Raw genomic sequence first — 21,045 nt, forward strand, 5'->3', positions numbered from 1 at the left:
AATATAGTGAGTTATAAGGAGTGCTTCAAAACACCAGAAAAGACGGAAAAAACATGTTGAGAAAACATCAGACAGATGTCGTTAAGTGTAAAAATTACAAATTTTGTCGTGAAGGAATTTGGTCCCGAGACCCTATATGCTTACTGTAGTGAAGACAGGATACATCTTACAATATATTTGTAGACTTGGAAGGGTCAGAGGATTCTAGTGAGACCAGAACTGTTCTTGAAAGTCCATGCAAAAAAGTGTTCCATCTGCAAGCTGACAAAGCATAATGCCTCCACCCACTTGAGAGGCTTTAGACTTGTGATAGCTAACGATGTGAACAAGCACTTCACAGGTCAAACTATCGCTACATTGTAGTTGTATTGATTTTTTGCGTCGTTAAGCTAACTATACCTGAAATCTGGGAGACTCTAGACTTGCTTTGCAGGTTAAACTATCTCTACATTGTAGTTGTATTAGTCTTTTCTGTCGTCAAGCTTACCATGCCTGAAAGCTGGTATATGTTTATTTTGGTGGTCAGTGGATGGATTTGTATATGTCCCCCTATTTCTTTTGTGATGTTCAATGGATACCGATGAATTATTCTGTCAATTATTCTGTCATCTACTGACCACTATAGCACTGAATTTCAAGACAAGCCTATATATATAATGTCTGACAGATTTAATGGAACTGCAGCGGGACAATGTTGGAACCATCAGGGTATATAATACACTTACATGGAGATCTCAATGTGTTCTCTCTCAGTTCCTCTGGCCCCCATTACATGTTATTACTGCTGATGTATGAGCCGTACAGTAATATTGGTACATTACAGATTCCTAAAATTATCCCATCAATGATCATTGGAGATTTATAAAGGATTTGATTTGGAGTACACACAGCATGGCAGTGGGTATATTTTCATGCCTGCATCAGAATCCGTGGTCACCCTGGCCTGTCTGAAAGAAGATAAGATTTTGGCATAATCCTCTTGAATTAAAAAAAAAATGGCTTGAAAATAAATTGATGAGTAAAATTGTAGCTGAAATTAAAGTGAAACAATTTGATTAGTTTGATGTGTTTTTAATCTGTTTCTTATTATCCCGTCTATTGAAATATATAAATTTTTATGCTAAAAATAATATCAATTGTTGAAATTAATGAGAAAAAGAAATTAAAAAAAAGTCATGCTGGCTAGATTTTCATGTTTTCAAATTCAACTTATGTAGAATTTCAAGGGAACAAAATGAAGGCTTTAAGAAGAGCAAATTTTGTTTATGTTTGAAAAGTTTGTGATCCTTCATAATGAGACGTGTACAGTTATATGTGTTTCAAGTTACTTTGTAATCTGAGAAGATAACTCTCTTTTAAGAATCCAGTTACCAATGCCAAAAATTGTAACGAAGTGCTGGAAACCATTTTGCCGGCATGACTATACCTTTGATAAATCATTTCTGGAAAGAACATCATACCTTGCGGGGCTTTTATGAGAAATAAGAAACATGGAATTAACAAAATACAATCAACAGCAGTGTACTGAGTGTAAAACGTCACCAGGAATCAATTCAAACCCTAGACTTCAGCTGTTTTAACCGCCTAAGCCATGTGGTCAATGGAAGTGTTCTGGCCAAACTGTGAAACAGTTATATCAAACCCGAAGTTAAGGGGAGGTAACTGTATATAGGGATAAACACAGTGCAGTGGGACAGGGATCCTTAAGGGGAGGTAACTGTATATAGGAATAAACACAGTGCAGTGGGACAGGGATCCTTAAGGGGAGGTAACTGTATATAGGAATAAACACAGTGTAGTGGGACAGGGATCCTTAAGGGGAGGTAACTGTATATAGGGATAAACACAGTGTAGTGGGACAGGGGCCCTTAAGGGGAGGTAACTGTATATAGGAATAAACACAGTGCAGTGGGACAGGGATCCTTAAAGGGAGGTAACTGTATATAGGGATAAACACAGTGTAGTGGGACAGGGATCCTTAATGGGAGGTAACTGTATATAGGGATAAACACAGTGCAGTGGGACAGGGATCCTTTTGGGGAGGTAACTGTATATAGGAATAAACACAGTACAGTGGGACAGGGACCCTTAAGGGGAGGTTACTGTATATAGGAATAAACACAGTGCAGTGGAACAAGCATCCTTAAACAGTTATATCAAAAGAGTCAGAAGAAAAATTCCTGCTAGCCAGTTAGTTGTAGAGGGTCAGCAAAATGTTTAAAAAGGGACTGAAAAAGACCAGGAAATGTAACGGTTTGTTTCTTAGGCTCCCATTTATTTCAGTTTATGTCTCATATTTATACATATTACACCACCCATTAAAGTAATAAATGATTATATTACTTCTTTCCAGTTATTTTGCTCCAATCTCAGTATTTTACTCCTTTTCTAGTCAGCAGTGAACTAAAAAAACCATAACCAGTTGCCTGGCAATTGAATTTCCAGAGAGATTTAAAAAAAGAGAGATAAATACCTTTCTGCAATTAACAATATATTTTTGGTCTGATATATTTCATAGAATAATGTTAGTTTGGAGGAAGGTTGCTTATTACAGGGAATATGATAACTGTAAAAATTATAATGTCAACCGTCAGATAACAGTTGATATTGGTGTATTATCTAAACAAATTGTGCTGAAAACTTTTATTCCTGCATTATGATATTAGTGGTATCAAAATGTTTAACTTTTTACATAAATATTTGGACGGAATGTTGTTGTTTTTGTAGGGAAATGGCTAACAGTAAATTTAGTGTTCTGGTGGATTCTTTGGTTAACAAAGTATTAGGTAGAGCAGGTTCCTGTGATGTCTTTGTTGCCAAATTCAAAAAGATTAAATCTGCTGATAAGCAAACTACTTGGAATTGTATAGAATGAACAGCTTTGTTTTTGTATTCTTCATCTACTTACAACAGAGGCNACTTCCCCCATTTCACCCCCTCCCCCTCTCCATTCCACCATCCTTTGAGATTAAGTGCTGGGATACTATACAGATCTTTGTTAAGAACAGTCTTTCTGTTTCTGATTCAATTAGCTTTGTTATTTCCGTATTCACCTGCTCATATTGGAATCGTTACTGACACTGTGATATTATTATTTTTTCTAGATAATTTTTTGTCCAGAATTCTACAGGGTTAAGGTGAACCTTTAGATTTGTTCACTTTTTGTGTATTTCCAATTTTCGCGACTTGATATACTGCATCAGTGTGATATAGACTTGCTAAAGGATGATTGGACATCTATTACAAGAGTCGTCAGACACAGAAGAACTTTATAAAAAACTTTCTAAAACCTATTATATGAATTGGAAACATGTTTGCGATCACTAGAACGCTTTATGACTGGCTAGACTATTTACACACACAAGCTTATATTCGTGTAGATGTTTGAGGGATATATTTAGATTCTGAGGACGTTATCTAATACTGGAATTGCTGGTCCTTCATTTGAAAACAAACGGCTATTTTTGGAAGAGTTTTGAGTTTGCCAAACCACCCTATGATTACATAATGGGCTTGGCCCTCCATTGAATTTCATATCAGTATGCTGGTTTTCAGGGATGTAAAGTAGTCGGAGACATAAATGCAAGTCATATATTGAACTTCCGGTTGATGTCTCATAGAACCGGTAGACTTTTTTTTGTCAAAAATGTATTGAGTTATGTTCTACTAATTTAACTTTTTATCAAAAGATTTTTTATGCTCAATATGTTCTGGAAATCACTTATCATAAATTGTGAAAGGTTCTGTATGTGTTTCAAACTCAACACTGACAAAGATTTATGTGGATGTGAAAGAAGAAAAAGACAGAATACCTTCAGCATACTACTGGTATATGTCCTGTTATACAGTATAACTAGTGGTTGATGTATGTAATATATAGACTGGGAATTTACTGTACTTTCCCTTTAATAAACCTGTGGAATCTTGAAATCTTTTAATTGACATTGACATGAAAAGTCCTATCTGAAGGAAGAGGTTGCACCCTTGTAGTGCCAGACTGGTGGGCTTATAATACTAAATAGTTGCGGTTTACCATCTGTAAGATATGAAATAGATATATACAATAGTTACGAACGGTACTACACGAAATGTTCCTGGGTACTCCACTTCGTGGTTTTAATCTCCTTAGAACTTTCATGGATACTCCATATAAACAAACCGTATCATTCAAATTTGTTATATTATTTTCATGAAAACTGTCAGTTTTTACACACGGAGTAGGTAATCCTGCTGTCTTTCTTCCCGGTAAAAGTGGCTTCATTAAGAAATGGCTGCATGACAGCAAAACTTTAGGATAAGAAAGGGAGAATTGGCCCCATAAAACGCTAGCTGGATCACAAAGTGGAACCACTGGATTACCGGTGGCTGGTTGAAGAGGTTCCTTGGCAGGAATGTGTTTGTTCACAGTGGTCTTCAAAGACACGTAGCTTTAGAAGATGTAAAACAAATGTTTTCTTCAGTTGCAGAAAAACCTGTCTAAAAATGAACTTTTTAATTGGCCAGCCAGAATAGGCAATCTTCTGGGTGAAGACAATAAGTGTGAGAGAACAATAGGATATATTCCTGGAAAAGTCTGTGGGAATGATATTACCAACTCAATCAAATAAACTGGGGCAAAAAGTACATTGTCTGGCCATTTGTTTATATATATTGCCTTGAATTCTGTTGGATATATTTACATAACATTACCTGTCATTGAGTTACACAGCCAGGCACATACTTATGCACATTTGAAATTTTTTGATTTTAACACAATACATTTTACTTACATCAAAGTTCTGTCCTCAAATTGAATACAAATTGACCAATAACTTCAATTTCGTGAAATGTCACGTTACAAATTGCTGTTTGATTCCCAATGTCTACTGTGCACTCTGTGACCAGTACAAGATATTTCTCTAAATCAACAACACTTTTGTCGGAGCTCAAGTATTTGCACACGTTGCAGAAAATGATTGTAACGTGCTCTGTGACTTTATTATGATTTTTTTTTGAAAATTCAATTTCTCTGCTGTCTCAGTCGCACCTGATCGGCTTGAAGCCGTTTGAGGTGGGCCTTCACTGTTTTTGTGTGTTCCATGACTGGCCTCGGGGAGTTAAGAGGATCTTCATTGATCTGCTTCTGCCTTTGAACATTTGGGATCAATTTGCTTAATGAGACTGTTGATTGATTGGGTTTTGGGTTGTGTAGACGTGAAGGAAGCAGGTTTTTTCATTGTAGGCAGAAATCGGTCATCATGTTAGATATCTGCAGCGTTGATGTAAGGTAGAAAAGCGACCTCATCTTTGATGTGAGCTGTGTGCTGGTGAGGGGAAGAAACAGAACCTTAGCTAAGATCTTACTTATGTGAAGGAATATTTAGGCAGAAGTGGGACATATACCACTTAAGGTATAGTTCCCAGTGCTGGGATTGTCTCTCCAACAAAGGAGAGTTCCGATTTGTTTGACATTTTTCTGACATGGAGTTGCTTGCAGTAGGGTTTAAGAGCTGCCTAATGTCAAGGACACTGTTACTGTAAATAGAATGTGATATCCTGGTTTCTGTCTGTAGTTTTTGAGAGCCTTACAGAAACGTTAACTAAATCCAATCTTGTGTGCTTATATGATGCAATCAAGTGAATACTACTGTATGCATGCATAGGATTGATTTCATTAATGTTTCTGTAACGCTCAAAAGCTACAGACAGAAACCGGGATATTCTCTGGAGTAACTGTTTCCTTTAGATTTTATGGAAATGGACATATTAACCTTGATAGTGATTTAAGGGATCTTCAAAAGTCATTGATAAATCACAAGAAATTCTGAAATAGAAATGAGAATCTTATAAGTAATTGATCGCATATTTTGCAATACACATTTGCCCAGTACAAACATTTTTTTTCTGTTTCAAAATATATTTTTGTTTATCTTGTTGACTTAAGGAGGCTCGTACCACTGCCAAAATCTAACGAAGTGTTGGAAACTTCTTTTTACAGCATGACTTTATCTTTGATAAATCATTTCTGAAAAGAAATCCATACCTTGTGGGACTCAAATGAGAAAAAATCAAGATGAATTCAAATATAATCAACAACAGTGTATTTAGTTTTCTGGACAACTGAAGTGTCTTGGCCCAGCGGTGCTATAGCTCTATCCAAACGGAAATTAAGGGGAGGTTACTACATCAAGGAAAAACACAGTGTAGTAGGACAGCTATCCTAAATATACCATCATTATCAAAATGCAAACGTTAAATTTCTCTTTGAAAATTGTATGTTATAGTCTATTGAAAAGCTTGTCATACTTTACGTTACAGGGATTTGAGGTTTCGGAATTCAAAACAGTAAAATCTGACCCCAGTGTTGTTGTAACATTGGTCCATCGTAAAGAAATAAAAGATGTGACACATTAGAAGACGGAAGATACGGTCACATTAGACGACACAGTTTTTGTTATCTATTGACAGCATGTAGATTTGGCCTTAGATAGTCGACCCACCTTTGTGAGTCAGCCAAGGGTAGCCAATGTTAGGCCTCAATTTGTTCTCTTACCCTGCACACAAGGTGTCAAGGTAGTAACACGGAGATGGTATCTCTATTAAAGCTGTTTACCTAGATTGGGGAGAAATATATTGTCTGTAAAAACTTGGCTGCGATGTCTATCAGTTGTAACTGTTCCCCGAATATTTCTTACAGCTTCAAATGATTTATATCCCATTCCTGAATTCATATAATTTCTGTCGTAGCCTCACAGTGTTGGACTGGGCTCCCTCTTAGTTCAACTCGTCTGGTGTAGGAGTGGAGATTCCTTTAGTCTGGATTATTTCCACCTATCCATTTTTGAGGAACCTCACTTGTTTGGATCATTCATTCTCCTTAACTTTTTGATTCGTAGTAAAGTGTCTTATTACCAAGACGAGATGTTAGAATGATAAAGATCTTGTCAAGTTTGGAAAGATCACCCCCACTTCACTTAAAAAGGGTGATTTTTAATTTTATTAAATTTAAAAATAAATTCAAATGGTTGTATGAAAACTTGATTGAAATACATTCCAAAAGGTTGAATTTCTGCTAGTCAAGATAATTTGATAAAATCTGAACCATTTGATTTTGTGAATATGAGTAAAAATGTCTTATTACCAAAACAAGATGTTTAGAAATATAAGATCTTGTCAAATGTTCTGTCCTGAGATTGTGTTGAAATGCCAGTGTATTTGCAGTAATGTTCTTTTTGAACTCAATGCTCTTACACTGAGTGAGACAGACAGAAATGTGTGTATAGTATTGTCACCTTTAGATGTCTAGAATAGAGCTGGTAGGTTCTTTTTAAAGGTTTCCTTATGAAACAGAGTATGCCTTGTAAAAGATTATGTAGCAATCCATTGACTTTTTAAAGGTTTCTTTACCTTGCACAATGGATCAAATATCCTCGGGCGACTTTATATGTTTTTATGTTCATGGAACTTGGGAATTTGTTTCAACATTTGTGGCATTCTGCAAGGTTTAAAAATATCTTATCGCCTTGTTGGTGTTATCAAAATTGAGGATCATACAGACAGGAAAATTTAACGATAGAATGATCGCGATTGTGAGGAGAACAACCTTGTAATTATGTCACGACTCTAAACAAAATCGGATGTTTTAAAACACAATAATCAGGATTATCACTTACAGAGTAGGCCTTGAAGTGAAACAGCTTCACGCCACACTCAAGTTGTGAGCGTACTCGAGAGTTTTATTGATCTGGACACGAGTACCCAAATATTTACTCAGCGAGATAAAAGTGGGGTATATCGTCTGTGCGAGTGTTCCTTTCATCTATAGGGGCTGTAAACTGGATGTCATTGTGTGGTTTTATGTTCAATTATTACATGTCATTGTCGGTGGTTATGTTCTAGGACAGAAATGAGTATTGAAATATGATTTCAACATATTTTCTGTGTGATTTGCGTCACTGAAAATTTTAAAACGGTTTCGTTTAAGGTCATCTTCTGTCATTTCATTGATTTTTTGAAGTATTAAAGCACAGAAATTATAAAGGTCAGTGGGGTTATTTGGCTGAGTATTGAAGTTACTGCCGGCATTTTTAAATGCTTTAAAGATGAAGTCAATGTATTATCTTCTTTTTTGTTTGTCTAATTATTAAACTGTTTTAAAAAGTCGTAAAAGAGATTGAAGATAAAGTCATTCTTATTATCGGCTTACGTTCGGAGATTGCATGAATCCAGGTCGTATTTACCAGACAATTTCATTGCTATAGCATTGAAGCGGCATTATGGGGACCAAGATCGTAATACTAATAGACTTACCAGCTCATACAGGCGAATAATGGCCTACTGTTATGTTCTTTCTGTCTTTGCTGGTATTTAAAATAGGTATTACTTCTGATAAATAACATCTTCCCAGTGCAGAAATGTCAGCAAGGAGATTTTTAATTTGGTAAGAATTGAGTTTTATTCAGTTTTATCCTTTTCTTATGACAACCCTGATGGGAATTCTCAGAACGTTCAAGGAAGAAGGATTTTTGCATCCGAGAATTCTGGAGGCAAAATATTGCCGCTATGACTTAATTGAGTGAAGAATTGATTGATTTAAAAAACTATGTCATTGCTTTAAGGCACAGCAATGATATCAGACAAAAAATTAAGAACATCATGGAAGCATCTCTTAATTAAGCAAGTACTAAATTGTAACACAGATAGGTATCATCAGACAGTTGCCTTTTAATTCTTATAGCTTATGACTTATCTAATACAAATTTAGCATAAAAATTTCCCGTTTTACAGAAGTGAAAGCCAAAGTTCTGATACTTCTGACTGGAAGCCACCTCATATTTGCCAACTTTTCACCCAGAGCAGAAATCTTTGAACAATATAAAAGAATGTGTGGAAAATCAAAAGTCTCCATCCAAAATATGGAAACTTTGCAAGTATAATTCCTGGTCTTGCTGGACACAATAATGTTGCCAGGTTATCATTAAATGTAATGGCTAGTGCAGGAGATAGAGTTGTTGTAGACCGCAGGGATGTTATGAACACAGCTTTTCTGGCCTGATTTATTGTTCTTGGCTGGAAATCAGAGAGGAAGTCTGAGATAGCTACCTGTGTATCTAGTGTTTGATGTGTGTTCTACAGACCTGATTCATTGAGTCTATCACCACAGCCATTGAGAGTCTATCACCACAGCCATTGATAGTCTATCACTACAGCCATTGAGAGTCTATCACTACAGCCATTGAGAGTCTATCACTACAGCCGTTGAGAGTCTGTCACCACAGCCATTGAGAGTGTATCACCACAGCCATTGAGTCTATCACTACAGCCATTGAGAGTATATCACCACAGCCATTGAGTCTATCACTACAGCCATTGAGAGTGTATCACTACAACCATTGAGTCTATCACTACAGCCACTGATCAGACAGCCATTGAGAGTCTATCACTACAGCCATTGAGAGTCTATCACTACAGCCACTGATCGGACAGCCATTGAGAGTCTATCACTACAGCCATTGAGAGTGTATCACTACAGCCATTGAGAGTCTATCACTACAGCCACTGAGCGTGTATCACTACAGCCATTGAGAGTCTATCCCTACAGCCATTGAGAGTCTATCACTACAGCAATTGAGAGTCTATCACTACAGCCGTTGAGAGTCTGTCACCACAGCCATTGAGAGTGTATCACCACAGCCATTAAGTCTATCACTACTGCCATTGAGAGTATATCACCACAGCCATTGAGAGTGCATCACTACAGCTATTGAGAGTCTATCACTACAGCCACTGAGCGTGTATCACTACAGCCATTGAGAGTCTATCACTACAGCCACTGATCGGCCAGCCATTGAGAGTCTATCACTACAGCAATTGAGAGTCTATCACTACAGCCACTGATCGGACAGCCATTGAGAGTCTATCACTACAGCCATTGAGTCTATCACTACAGCCATTGAGTCTATCACTACAGCCACTGATCGGACAGCCATTGAGAGACTATCACTACAGCCATTGAGAGTCTATCACTACAGCAATTGAGAGTCTATCACTACAGCCTTTGAGAGTCTGTCACTACAGCCATTGAGAGTCTATCACTACAGCCATTGAGAGTCTATCACTACAGCCACTGAGCGTGTATCACTACAGCCATTGAGAGTCTATCACTACAGCCATTGAGAGTGTATCACTACAGCCATTGAGAGTTTATCACTACAGCCATTGAGAGTCTGTCACTACAGCCATTGAGCGGCTCATTGCTTCAGCTGGTAAAAGTTATAGAGTAGCCGACCAGAGTCTGGTGGAAACAGGGAACACCTTCTGGGGCAGAAAGTGAAATGAGTGTTACGTCTGAAGGCCCAAAGTGTTGTACATCACAAATATCCTCAACCCATAGGAAAATTATATCATTCTGGCTTTCAGCAAGTTTTATTACTCGGAAATGTTGTCTGAATACCTTGCAATATTTGTGTGGGAAGGTGAGGTTGTCATTGACATGCTGCAGATTATCTCTGAGTATCAGATGTAAGTCGAGCGATATTATCCCAAGACTTAATAGCTTAGATGTCAAAGGATCAAACTCCTTCATTTCTAATTGCTTATATGTTTGTTGACAGTAAAACATGTTTCTGATATTAAAAGTTCAAGGGAATAATTTTCGTCTGTACAATATTGTATGCCGTAAACAGAAATAGAAAAATCATGATGGTGAAAATGAGATTTTACTAAAGGTATTTTTGTTATGTAAATTGAGTCTAGGTTGTAAAGATGTTTTATTGTAGAACAAGCAATCACAAATCTTGTTTTTCGGGTTTAACATTCTAAATGCTAAATGAAGAACAATTTTCTGTGGGGGAATTAAGAAATTAATCCCTCAAGACTGGTTTTACAAGCTGAAGCACATTTAAAATACACTAACTTGATGCAGTCTACTTTTCTTTCATTCCAACTTCATTCAAATTAATGCACAGGCATGGATTTTTGAGGGCTGAATTTTGGGCCCCATTCCCAATGGAAAACAGTTTTAAATTTTTCCCAAATTCTCTTCAATGTTTTCCAATTAAAAACAAAATAAATAGTCTTTTTTCTCCTGAAAGATTCATCTAAAATGAACTAATTTATTGTAAATAATGGTGTATTTTAAGTGATGCTTTGTAAACAAAATGAATTTTCTGTATAATTCTGAAAAATTCCCAGTTTGGATTAATGCAACATAGTTTTGAATGATTCGAAAGCCCCAGTGAGAGTGAGCACGATTCTCTTTAACAAAGAAAAAATGTAACTGTGTCTCCTAATGTGATGTATAGTATTGGAGCTGGTATTCCTTGGCACTATATACACCAGGTATCGACAATATGATATCGATGTAGTTCGACTTGGTGGTTCACAAGCATTATGCTACAGAAAATTTACATATTATACTACTCCCAGATCTCTCGTACTTTCCATGAAGATTATATAAATCTGATTGCATGTTTTGCAATTTAACACTTATATGGGTTTATCATTACTTTTCACTCTTTTTATCCTGTTATTTTCTGTCAATTTGATTTTAGATTTATTGTCAGTAAAAGGATATAGTCATATCCTTTTAATTTGTTTGGTAATTATTAACATTTTGTATTTGCTAATTTTATAAATACAGTAGCATGCATGCATTCTTGGCATAAAGTGACGGAATTCTGAAAGTAGAATTAGGAACATTTAATGAAGTAGAATGGCTTCACATTTTAGCTATAATGTCTCGGAAACAAAATCTCTATTAAAGTAGACAACTACATGTAATGTTAGGTATTGTCTAATGGTAGCACGCTTTCAAATCTTCCTCTTTCTGGCAGTGAGAAATTGAAGCCATTTTGTTTCAGTGTAAAAAGTTGTGTCAGCCATCCAATTTCTGTATCATGTTGTAGTTGCATGGATACGAAAACATTGACTGCCATGTTCATTCTTCAATTAAACATGTCTTGTATTCCTTAATAATAAATGTTGTATTATGCACTATACATTCCTCCCTGAGGCAACAATCAATTTTGGCATCTGTAGCATCAGAATACATCACTATTGTTATTAGTTGGGTTGTTCTTAAAGATTTAATATTAATGCCATCATTTCAAATGCAGAGGATAATACATATTACATGATTTGTCCACTGCTTTCCAGGAATATTGAGGACAACTTTAATTGTCATGACTACCAGATGGTGACATCAGAGATAAACATGTATATTATGCTATTCAATAGTATAGTGATATAAACAATGTTATTGTTCGCAAGAAATCTACAATTTATTTATTTTACCTCAATTATGAAATAATTTATTTCAACTTATATTAATCGTTTTTCTTGGCTCGGATGTTAGCGCACAGGGGTCTTAGTGTGGGAGGAAACCAGATTACCTGGAGAAAACCCATGTGGTCGGGCAGGTGACCCAATACATTTTCACATCGATCAGGGAATCAAATGCTGGCCACTTTGGTGAAAAGCGAGTGTGTTTTTCACTGTGCCACCCGACCACCCTGAAATAAGTTTAAAGATTATAAAATTCTTCCTTGATTTTCATTTTAACATTCTGAAAATTTGTGAGTCACACAAGACATGGAACATTTTATATATTCCTAAATATAATGGTCTTTTCATCCTAATTTACGTTGATATGATTGCCCAAGAAGAACATAGAAGGAACTTTCGCTGCATATTTCAATATCTGTGGTCAGAAGTAGCTTTAGATAAGGTGCACTGACCATTTACTTATTTCTTTTTTCTAGGTCAGCGAAATCCTGAACTTTGCTCTCCTGACGGAACGAAAACAGGTGTATCCCCTCAGAGTGTACAGTGTTAAGGAAACGGATGAACTGAGGGACATCTCTGAGGAGACTGCCTGTCATTCAGCAGAGGAGGAGGTCCTCAAGGTAAGCACAATAATACATCTCCAGGACACACCGTCACGTAGGCATACGCACGCAGGGAGATACTAGCCAGGTGGCATAGGACTAGTAGTTAGCACCTGATAAGGCAGCTTCCTCAAAATTGTATTGATTAAACTATTTAATGTATATGATTGTATAAATTGTAAATCTCTGTACTGTTGTAAATTAAGTGCTTTAGGGTGGCTGATTCTAGCTAGATAGGGCACTATGTCAAATGTTGTATATTCATTTATTTTGTTTTTCTTTGTGTGACTTTTTAAATTTATCTTTATTTGGTACTGGTATGGTATACGTCTCAATATATATATATTTTTTAATCCCGGACAAGTCTGTGACCTTGCCTCTATCATGTCATAATGTACCTTACAGGGAACAATCAAGTGTGTAGTATGAGTTAAGGATCACAATACCACTGACAAAAACCCGAAAAATAATAAAGATGAAATAAATTAAATATCATCCATAACAAAGTTCTGAGTGCAAATTTCTGCAGGGCTGGACCAAGATTCAAACCCTGGTCCTCAAGTTGTTATACTGTTGCTGTAATCAAATGAGCTACCTGGACAAGTTATATCCTGAACGAAACTAAGGGGAGATTAATGTAATTATGAAAAACCATGTTTGAGTTGTCGAGTGTTTTCGTGTAGTGGGACACGGATCTTAATCATATGGGACTGATTCTGTAAGATCTCCGAAACATAAAATAAAAAAATGAAATAGGCGATATATTTTCAAAAAGAATTTGGTTCATAAAAGGAAATTCCAAATTAGTATTTAATTTGATAATGTAATGATAAAAAAGGGTGATGATGAGACATTTTCAGATATTTTGGAGTATGAGAGCACTTTACATTTAACTTTAACTTTTCAAAGATCACAGCTGAGAGCTACATCAAGTCAGTATGGCTTATATCCTACCAGACTAGTTTAATGGTATTTGATGAAGAAGAAAAAAACTAAATAAACAAGTGTTATGTGAAGATGCACAGAGCTTAATAGCTCTGAGAACAGAGCGCTTGAACAAACAGCCCGTCATACACAGCTGTGGAACGGCCACAATGTAAAAACACTTGTTTGATATTGATGAAAAGATAAAAGGATCGTGTCCCCGGTTAGACTCCTGTGTCTGTAGCACTCCTCTGTAATTTGTAATGTAACATAACAATGATGTCAGGCAAAGCTAACCTGTGTTACCTATTCTTAGCTTTAGTCTTGTAAAGATCAATCAGCAGACCGTTCCATGTTTTACCGGTAGGGGAGAGAGTTTCAAGGGTGTGCAACTGTTCATCTGTAACCCTGTGATCTTCTCTCCCTTTAACTCTGGAGGAGAATGTTCATGTCATCTCCGGAAGACGGCACTCGTTGCTTCTGTCATTAGAAACTCTGGAGCGTTGATTGTCGCTCACATGCTTTTTGATGTGACTGCTTGGTATGGATGTGTAATTGAAATGTTGTTCTCTGCGATAAAATGTAGGGTTGAATTTTACTTTAACATCAAAAGCAAGAGATAAAATTGACTTAAAAAAAATATTTGATGGACTTTCATCAAACCTATGTAGATTTTGATGATAATACATCCCGGTGAAATGTGTTCCTATGTAAGCAATGTCAAACTTGCTAAACAATAGTTATCTTCTGGCACGTACAAGTTGATAGCCATTTGTTGTTTTTTGAATTTCTAGAACATTGTATTTTATTCATTTCTGTTATTGTACCTGAAGAAAAAGAAGATGGAAATAATTTGTGAATTTGCTGGCTCAAGTCAAAAGATTCATGAATTTAAAATTTAAATGCAGCCTGAAAAAAATCTATTCTTAAGAATCTTGGCTGTTGGTTCACATTGTGATAAAGCTGGATATGTTTTACACTTACATTGTCTTTCAGTTTCAATAATTTAAAAAATTTGGAAAAATTTGATTTTTGTAATTAATTTAAAATTCCTAATGTGATGAATTAGCTATCTAGATTAAAACAGGTTTGATTGAAGCAGATACTTCAAGGATTTTTTTACAGTGCTAAAATGGCCAGATAGTTGGACAATTTCCAGGAGAAATTGACCTTGAGTTTTCCTATTTTATGGTTTTTTTTTGAAATTCCAATTTCAAACACAAATACTTGCCAATGGTTATATTGAAACCTGATTTGAAAGACAAGGCATCTAATAGAAGCTGACAAACAAATCCGGTCCTTAGCTGAAAAATACATATAATGTTGCAATAATGATGTTTTGACACATTTCATCTAATTCTGTCCTGGAGGGGCCTTTAACCCAAATAGCTAGCAGGAGGCTTGGGTTACCGATAGCAGCTTGATTAGGTAATTAAAAAAAAGGTGTAATGTGTTCTACGCATTCCACAGCTTTACTTGTTTCAGTGTGGTAGATGATAGCAGTCCCACTCAGAGTTATTGAGTGATAACAACATGACTCGGGGACAGCCTTGCTTGTCCGAGGCGGCTACCTCCTACCATAATCCCTTAACCCTACAAAGGCTGATCGATCAATACAACCCGCATTTAGATCATGTGGATTGAATATTTTATCACCATTCTGACGTGTATCCGAGCTTTTTTTAGTAGGAATACGTCAGAACTGTTGTTTTTATGGCATGTAGACAAGATTTTTATGTCTTCATTCTTTCCTTTCACAAGAAAGTCATGGAATGTTCTAATCAGTGAACATATTTCAATATATTTTGGATTCGATCTATATGGAAGTTAAAGAATTTCTGATAAAAAGTGGATTTATTTTATGTTATATAATGAGAGTGGTTGACATATTCATCATTCGTTTTCCCTCCTTCAAGATCGATCTAAAAATGAACATTTTAGTTTAAGGTTTCATAAGTGCTGATCAAACTGTTTTCTTGTTGACGCCAATTATTCTTTTTGCATCAAAAGATGCATATGACTGGAGAAGATTTATTTCGGCTTTGCCTGTTATAATTATCTTATCTAGTTGTATACATATATTCAATAACATTTATAGAAATAAATTTAAACAACAAATTTTGATATGTATATCAGTAACAAATCAGAAAAAAATCCCAAATCTTATCCAATATTAAAATGTCGTGGTAATGTGAAGGTTATGATATTGGGTTATCAACAGTTCCTAATATTTTTGATAAAATTTTAATTGTTAAAGTGGAGTGATAAAAATTTGGATTGATGAATCTTGAAATACACAATAAATAATATAGGCCTTGCAGAATTTGGAATCCATTAAAACTGGTCCCATCCTCCTCGTAACCCATCTCCTACATCTCTCCAAGAATACTTCACTGCAAAGATAATGTGAAAAGGAAGTCACACCTGTGCTTCCTACAAATGGAACTTCTTCACACAAACATTTTAGCACATTTAGCCATTGCTGTTGTTGATACCAGGCGTTTTATTTTGTACGAATTTCCGGGTCTTTGCCACGATGTTAAGTGCTCCACAGTGTGTTGGGTACTTTCCACGCCGGCTCTTTGTGTGTCTTACTGACTTTTTTGTCTGTATTTTTTTTAAATTTCTTAATTGAATGATGTGTGAAGTAAGGGCAGCAACATTTATGCTAATTAAGCTACTTTAGCAATGAAAACCTGTGGGAAGGTGCTAGTCCAGTGTGTTGCTTCCCCCGGATTTTCAGCACCTTGACTGCTCATGGTTGTTATATTTGGATTGCTCGTTCAGGCTCCACTAACAATAATTACTTAATCAATGTACTGCTATTAGGATTCTGAGGAACTTTTTATCAAGGGAAGTGTAAAATTTTGAAACTTGGAACCACGCAAAGTGGTAAGAGATGTTTTTGCCGTAAATTGTTTTAGAAAAAACAAATGAAATTCTCAAAACTTGATGTTGTCTGTTCCAATAAACAAAAACGTTTTTGTATATTTGGGCTGTCATTTCTAGTTCATTTATTTTGATAAAAATCAACATGCACATTTAAGCATGTGTGGATTCTACTTTTTCTATAAAACCTTAAATTATCCGAGATTCAATGAGTGAATTCTTGTGATGTGCCAGTAAATAGCCATTACTTAATCTAAGTATCTTGTCCGCTGAGCGTTTTTGATTTTTATGCCCATGCAACGTAGTGGAGGGGGCATTTAAATGTTTGCTGTTTCCACAGGCTATTAGTCTGTATGACATCTAGGTTAGAATTTACATNGGGGGGGTTGGATAGTCATTACTAAACCTCACATTGAAAAAAGACAAATACTGAGAAAAGGAAGACAAAAAAAATTACTGACAAGGAGACATACAGTGAAAAACAAAGGACAAAGAAACTGACAGTGACAAAAATGGGACAAATTTGTTATTTATGAAAAAATAACCTAATAGGTTAGACAATATTGTTCCTGCCCTTGTATAGACACTTCCTAAAAATGAAAGAATGGGCAAGGCTTCTTGTATTGACATTACATCATGATACAGAATTCAGTCAGACAGCGAAGTGTACAGACACTGTGAGGATTGGAGGTTCTATAAAGGTACCATGACATTACAAAGGTTAGTCACACGTAAGTGTTGTGAGAGAAAATGAATCAGAGGACCAACACTTTTCTGAACAGTACAATTACATATATATGTGTGACATGTATTTTTTGATAATTAAAGGTATTGTTAGTGGGGGATTAATAACCAGCTTTTTTTGGACAATAACATGTTTTTGTTTACAAAATTAATGAAACTTTCACCAAATTGTGAAGATAAAGTTTCAGTGTATTTTTGTTGAAAATCCCTTCAAAGAAAATTGCAGGAGTGATAGTAGACGTTTCATTATCTTTCCGTGATGAAAAAAGAAAAAAACACTTTTTAAAAGAAAAAAATATAAACCGCTAAATGAATGCATGTGTAAGGATATTGTAACTGTCCTTTCTGAAGGTGATAAAGTACTTATTGCATTGGCAAGATCACCAGAGAAATATTGCTGATGCTGAAAATCAATAGTTCCAGCAAGTCAAGGATGTTGGTGCTGACTTGGGAGATGGTGTGATATCTAAGCCCCCTAGAAATAGTCTTCCCTTGAACAGATTGTATTAAATCAGGTTAGATAAGAGTAAGTTTTTTTTATCAAAAATCAATTTAGACCTGAAAATAGAACAAAACAATTGTGTATGTCAACACCTTTGAACTGATGGCCAGTTTGATTTGATTCGGGGGAGAAGAGGATTGTGGCAGCCAGATTTTAATCAGAATCAAAATTTGTTTTCAATTTCAATTGAAACATATAAATAAATGGATTATATACATTTTTAATTGATTTAAATGTGTATTTTGGCAATCATTGAAGTAAATACAGATACTTCACACATAAATAATTCATCAAAACCTCAATATAATCAGGGAAAGAAAGAAAATTTGAGCTTTGTTTTCTTTGCTTTAATTGTGATGTGCAGTTGACTTGATGACCTGATTGTTTCCGTGGTAACAGTTGACTTGGTGACCTGATTGTTTCCATAGAAACGGTCTACTTGATGACATGATTGTTTCTGTGGTAACAGTTGACTTGATGACCTGATTGTTTACGTGGTAAGAGTTGACTTGGTGACCTGATTGTTTCCGTGGTAAGAGTTGACTTGATGACCTGATTGTTTCCATGGTAACAGTTGACTTGGTGACCTGATTGTTTCCATGTTAACAGTTGACTTGATGACCTGATTGTTTCCATGGTAACAATTGACTTGGTGACCTGATTGTTTCCATGTTAACAGTTGACTTGGTGACCTGATTGTTTCCATGTTAACAGTTGACTTGATGACCTGATTGTTTCCATAGAAACGGTCTACTTGATGACCTGATTGTTTCTGTGGTAACAGTTAACTTGATGACCTGATTGTTTCTGTGGTAACAGTTGACTTCGTGACCTGATTGTTTCCGTGGTAACAGTTGACTTGATGACCTGATTGTTTCCATGGTAACAGTTGACTTGATGACCTGATTGTTTCCATGTTAACAGTTGACTTGATGACCTGATTGTTTCCATGTTAACAGTTGACTTGATGACCTGATTGTTTCCATGTTAACGGTTGATTTGGTGACCTGATTGTTTCCAAGGTAACAGTTGACTTGATGACCTGATTGTTCTCCTATTGACAATATATTTGATGACCTAACAGTTTCAACAGTAACAGCAAGTCAGAGTCATTAGGTCATACATGCTTTGTTATGAATTTTCTTACAGCTGGAAAATACTCAACCACATCTCAGTTAGAAATTTTACAAATTGGTGAATGAGTGGATACAAAGTTCTAGGTTATGTAAGACAGAAAGATAATTTCAAGGTCAAAAGGTCACCAGTGTTTTGCTTAGAATCTTTTTGTGGATTTGGTTTGTTCATGTGTATGTCCTATTAACAGCTGGGGTCATAAGGTTTTGGTGGCGGAGAAAAACTGGAATACCCATAGAAACACGATTGACTTGTGCCAGTACCTGATGACTGCTCCACAATGGCCTTGAACCCGTGACCCAGAGGGCTAGTGATCATAGACAATAAAGCACATTAACCACTCGGCAAACATGCCTCTCTCCTCTCCCTCCTCTCCCCTTTGTGGATATTTCAGGTCACATTCAACATTTAATAATGTAGAAATTAATATTTTCAAACATGTAATTTTATGGCGAAAATATACTTCAACTTCAGAATGTATGCAAATGTGTGAGGTTTGTCGGGACATTTTCAATTAATGACAAGGTTGTAGATAAGCCTGAGTAAAGTAGATCACCTTGAGCTTTATGTATGTTTACAAACGGTTCATTAGCACAGTTGGGTTGCTTTTTTTCAGTCTACATGTAAGGTTTTGCCATCAGTTGAGTTGCTTCATTGGGCGTGTTCTGAGAGAGAGGCGGGTGATGGAACCCTGTATGTATGTATAAACGTGCGTGTTGGTACGGTATTGATCGAACCTGTCACTGTAAACCAGTGTTATGCCTCCTGGAAGATAGTAGCTCCATTGCATGTACGTTATCGTCTCTGTTAATTTGGTATTGATCCATCCACAAAACAATATATCGAAAAGAAGCTTACGTCTGTCAAGGTCAGTCCTGGCTTCATCACACGAACATTCACAAAATAATTTTCGTTACAAAATTGGAAATTGCACAGTTGGAGAAAAGAGTTTTTTGAAGAGATTTTCCACAAGGTTTGGGAAATTTGAGTTCTTTTTATAAAAGTTTTCAAAATAATAGAATATACTAAGAAAAGTCAGTGCACGAACATCTTCAGGTGACTTATCAAGACGACGCTCTGCAAGATCAAATGTCTCTTATTTATCTGTGGTTTTTAGAGAAGATAATCTTTCCTTTTTCTCCAAATATATTTTCTAAATCACAGAAACAGGTTTTAGGGCCAACTGAAAAAACAGTGTTTCCCATTATGCTACCTTCTATATATATATATCAATCCTTACTTTGAAAGATTTTCGGGAGCATAGCTGGTGCTTTGTCAGTTGTGTCTCGTGTGTTCTGAAACTTAAGTTTCTGGATGATGTCTTTTAAATAATTCATCTTATGTAAACTAAGTTTAGATGGATAATTCCCCAAGTGGAGGGGAAGAAGCCTATTGATATTGAAGTCACAATGTCAAAGGTCAAGGTCACAGTGATTATAAATAGAGTGAAATGTTGAGCAAATGTTGGTTTCTTTATTCTTCCTCTAAAATATTAAATCAGATTTCAAGCAAACTGGTATGGATGATGCCCCTTGGGGAGAGGCAGGTCACTATATAGACTTTTGGATACAAAGTCAAAGGTCAAGGTCAGAGCAGTTATAAGACTTAGTAGAATGAAATTTTGTGACTTTATTTTCAAATGGTATCGCTTGAACGATTCATCAGATCTTAACGACCTTAGATAGATGTTGCCCCATTGGAAGAGGAATATTTAAAATATTGATTAAAAACACGGTTAATTTTCAAAATTATATATAGGCATTTAAAGCACAATAAATTCCAAACTCAAATATTTTTGTATAATCTTTTTATATAATCCTTCCACAGATTGTTAAAAGAAACAGATATATACTTTACTTGGCCTAGTTTGTTTACTGGTAGGAACTATATTACATTTAATTTAGGAATGATTAGTAGGACAAGCAAACATCAAATACTTGTTTCCTGTTACTTTATAAAAGATACAAAGGCAAAACAATTATTACT

At 35.8% G+C, this 21,045-nt stretch overlaps 1 protein-coding gene across 1 annotated transcript in view; it reads left to right on the plus strand.

Moving 5' to 3' along the window:
• LOC110461389 (transmembrane protein 132C-like) overlaps positions 1-21,045 on the plus strand; it is a 90,652-nt gene that overhangs the window by 59,448 nt on the left and 10,159 nt on the right. Inside the window, exon 5 of the mRNA XM_021514839.1 lies at positions 12,741-12,884. Coding sequence (XP_021370514.1) covers positions 12,741-12,884 — 144 coding nt within the window. The remainder of the gene's footprint in view (positions 1-12,740; positions 12,885-21,045) is intronic.

The sequence above is a fragment of the Mizuhopecten yessoensis genome, unplaced genomic scaffold (genome assembly GCF_002113885.1).
Source record: "Mizuhopecten yessoensis strain PY_sf001 unplaced genomic scaffold, ASM211388v2 scaffold10603, whole genome shotgun sequence".
NCBI classification, from domain to species: Eukaryota; Metazoa; Mollusca; class Bivalvia; order Pectinida; family Pectinidae; genus Mizuhopecten; species Mizuhopecten yessoensis.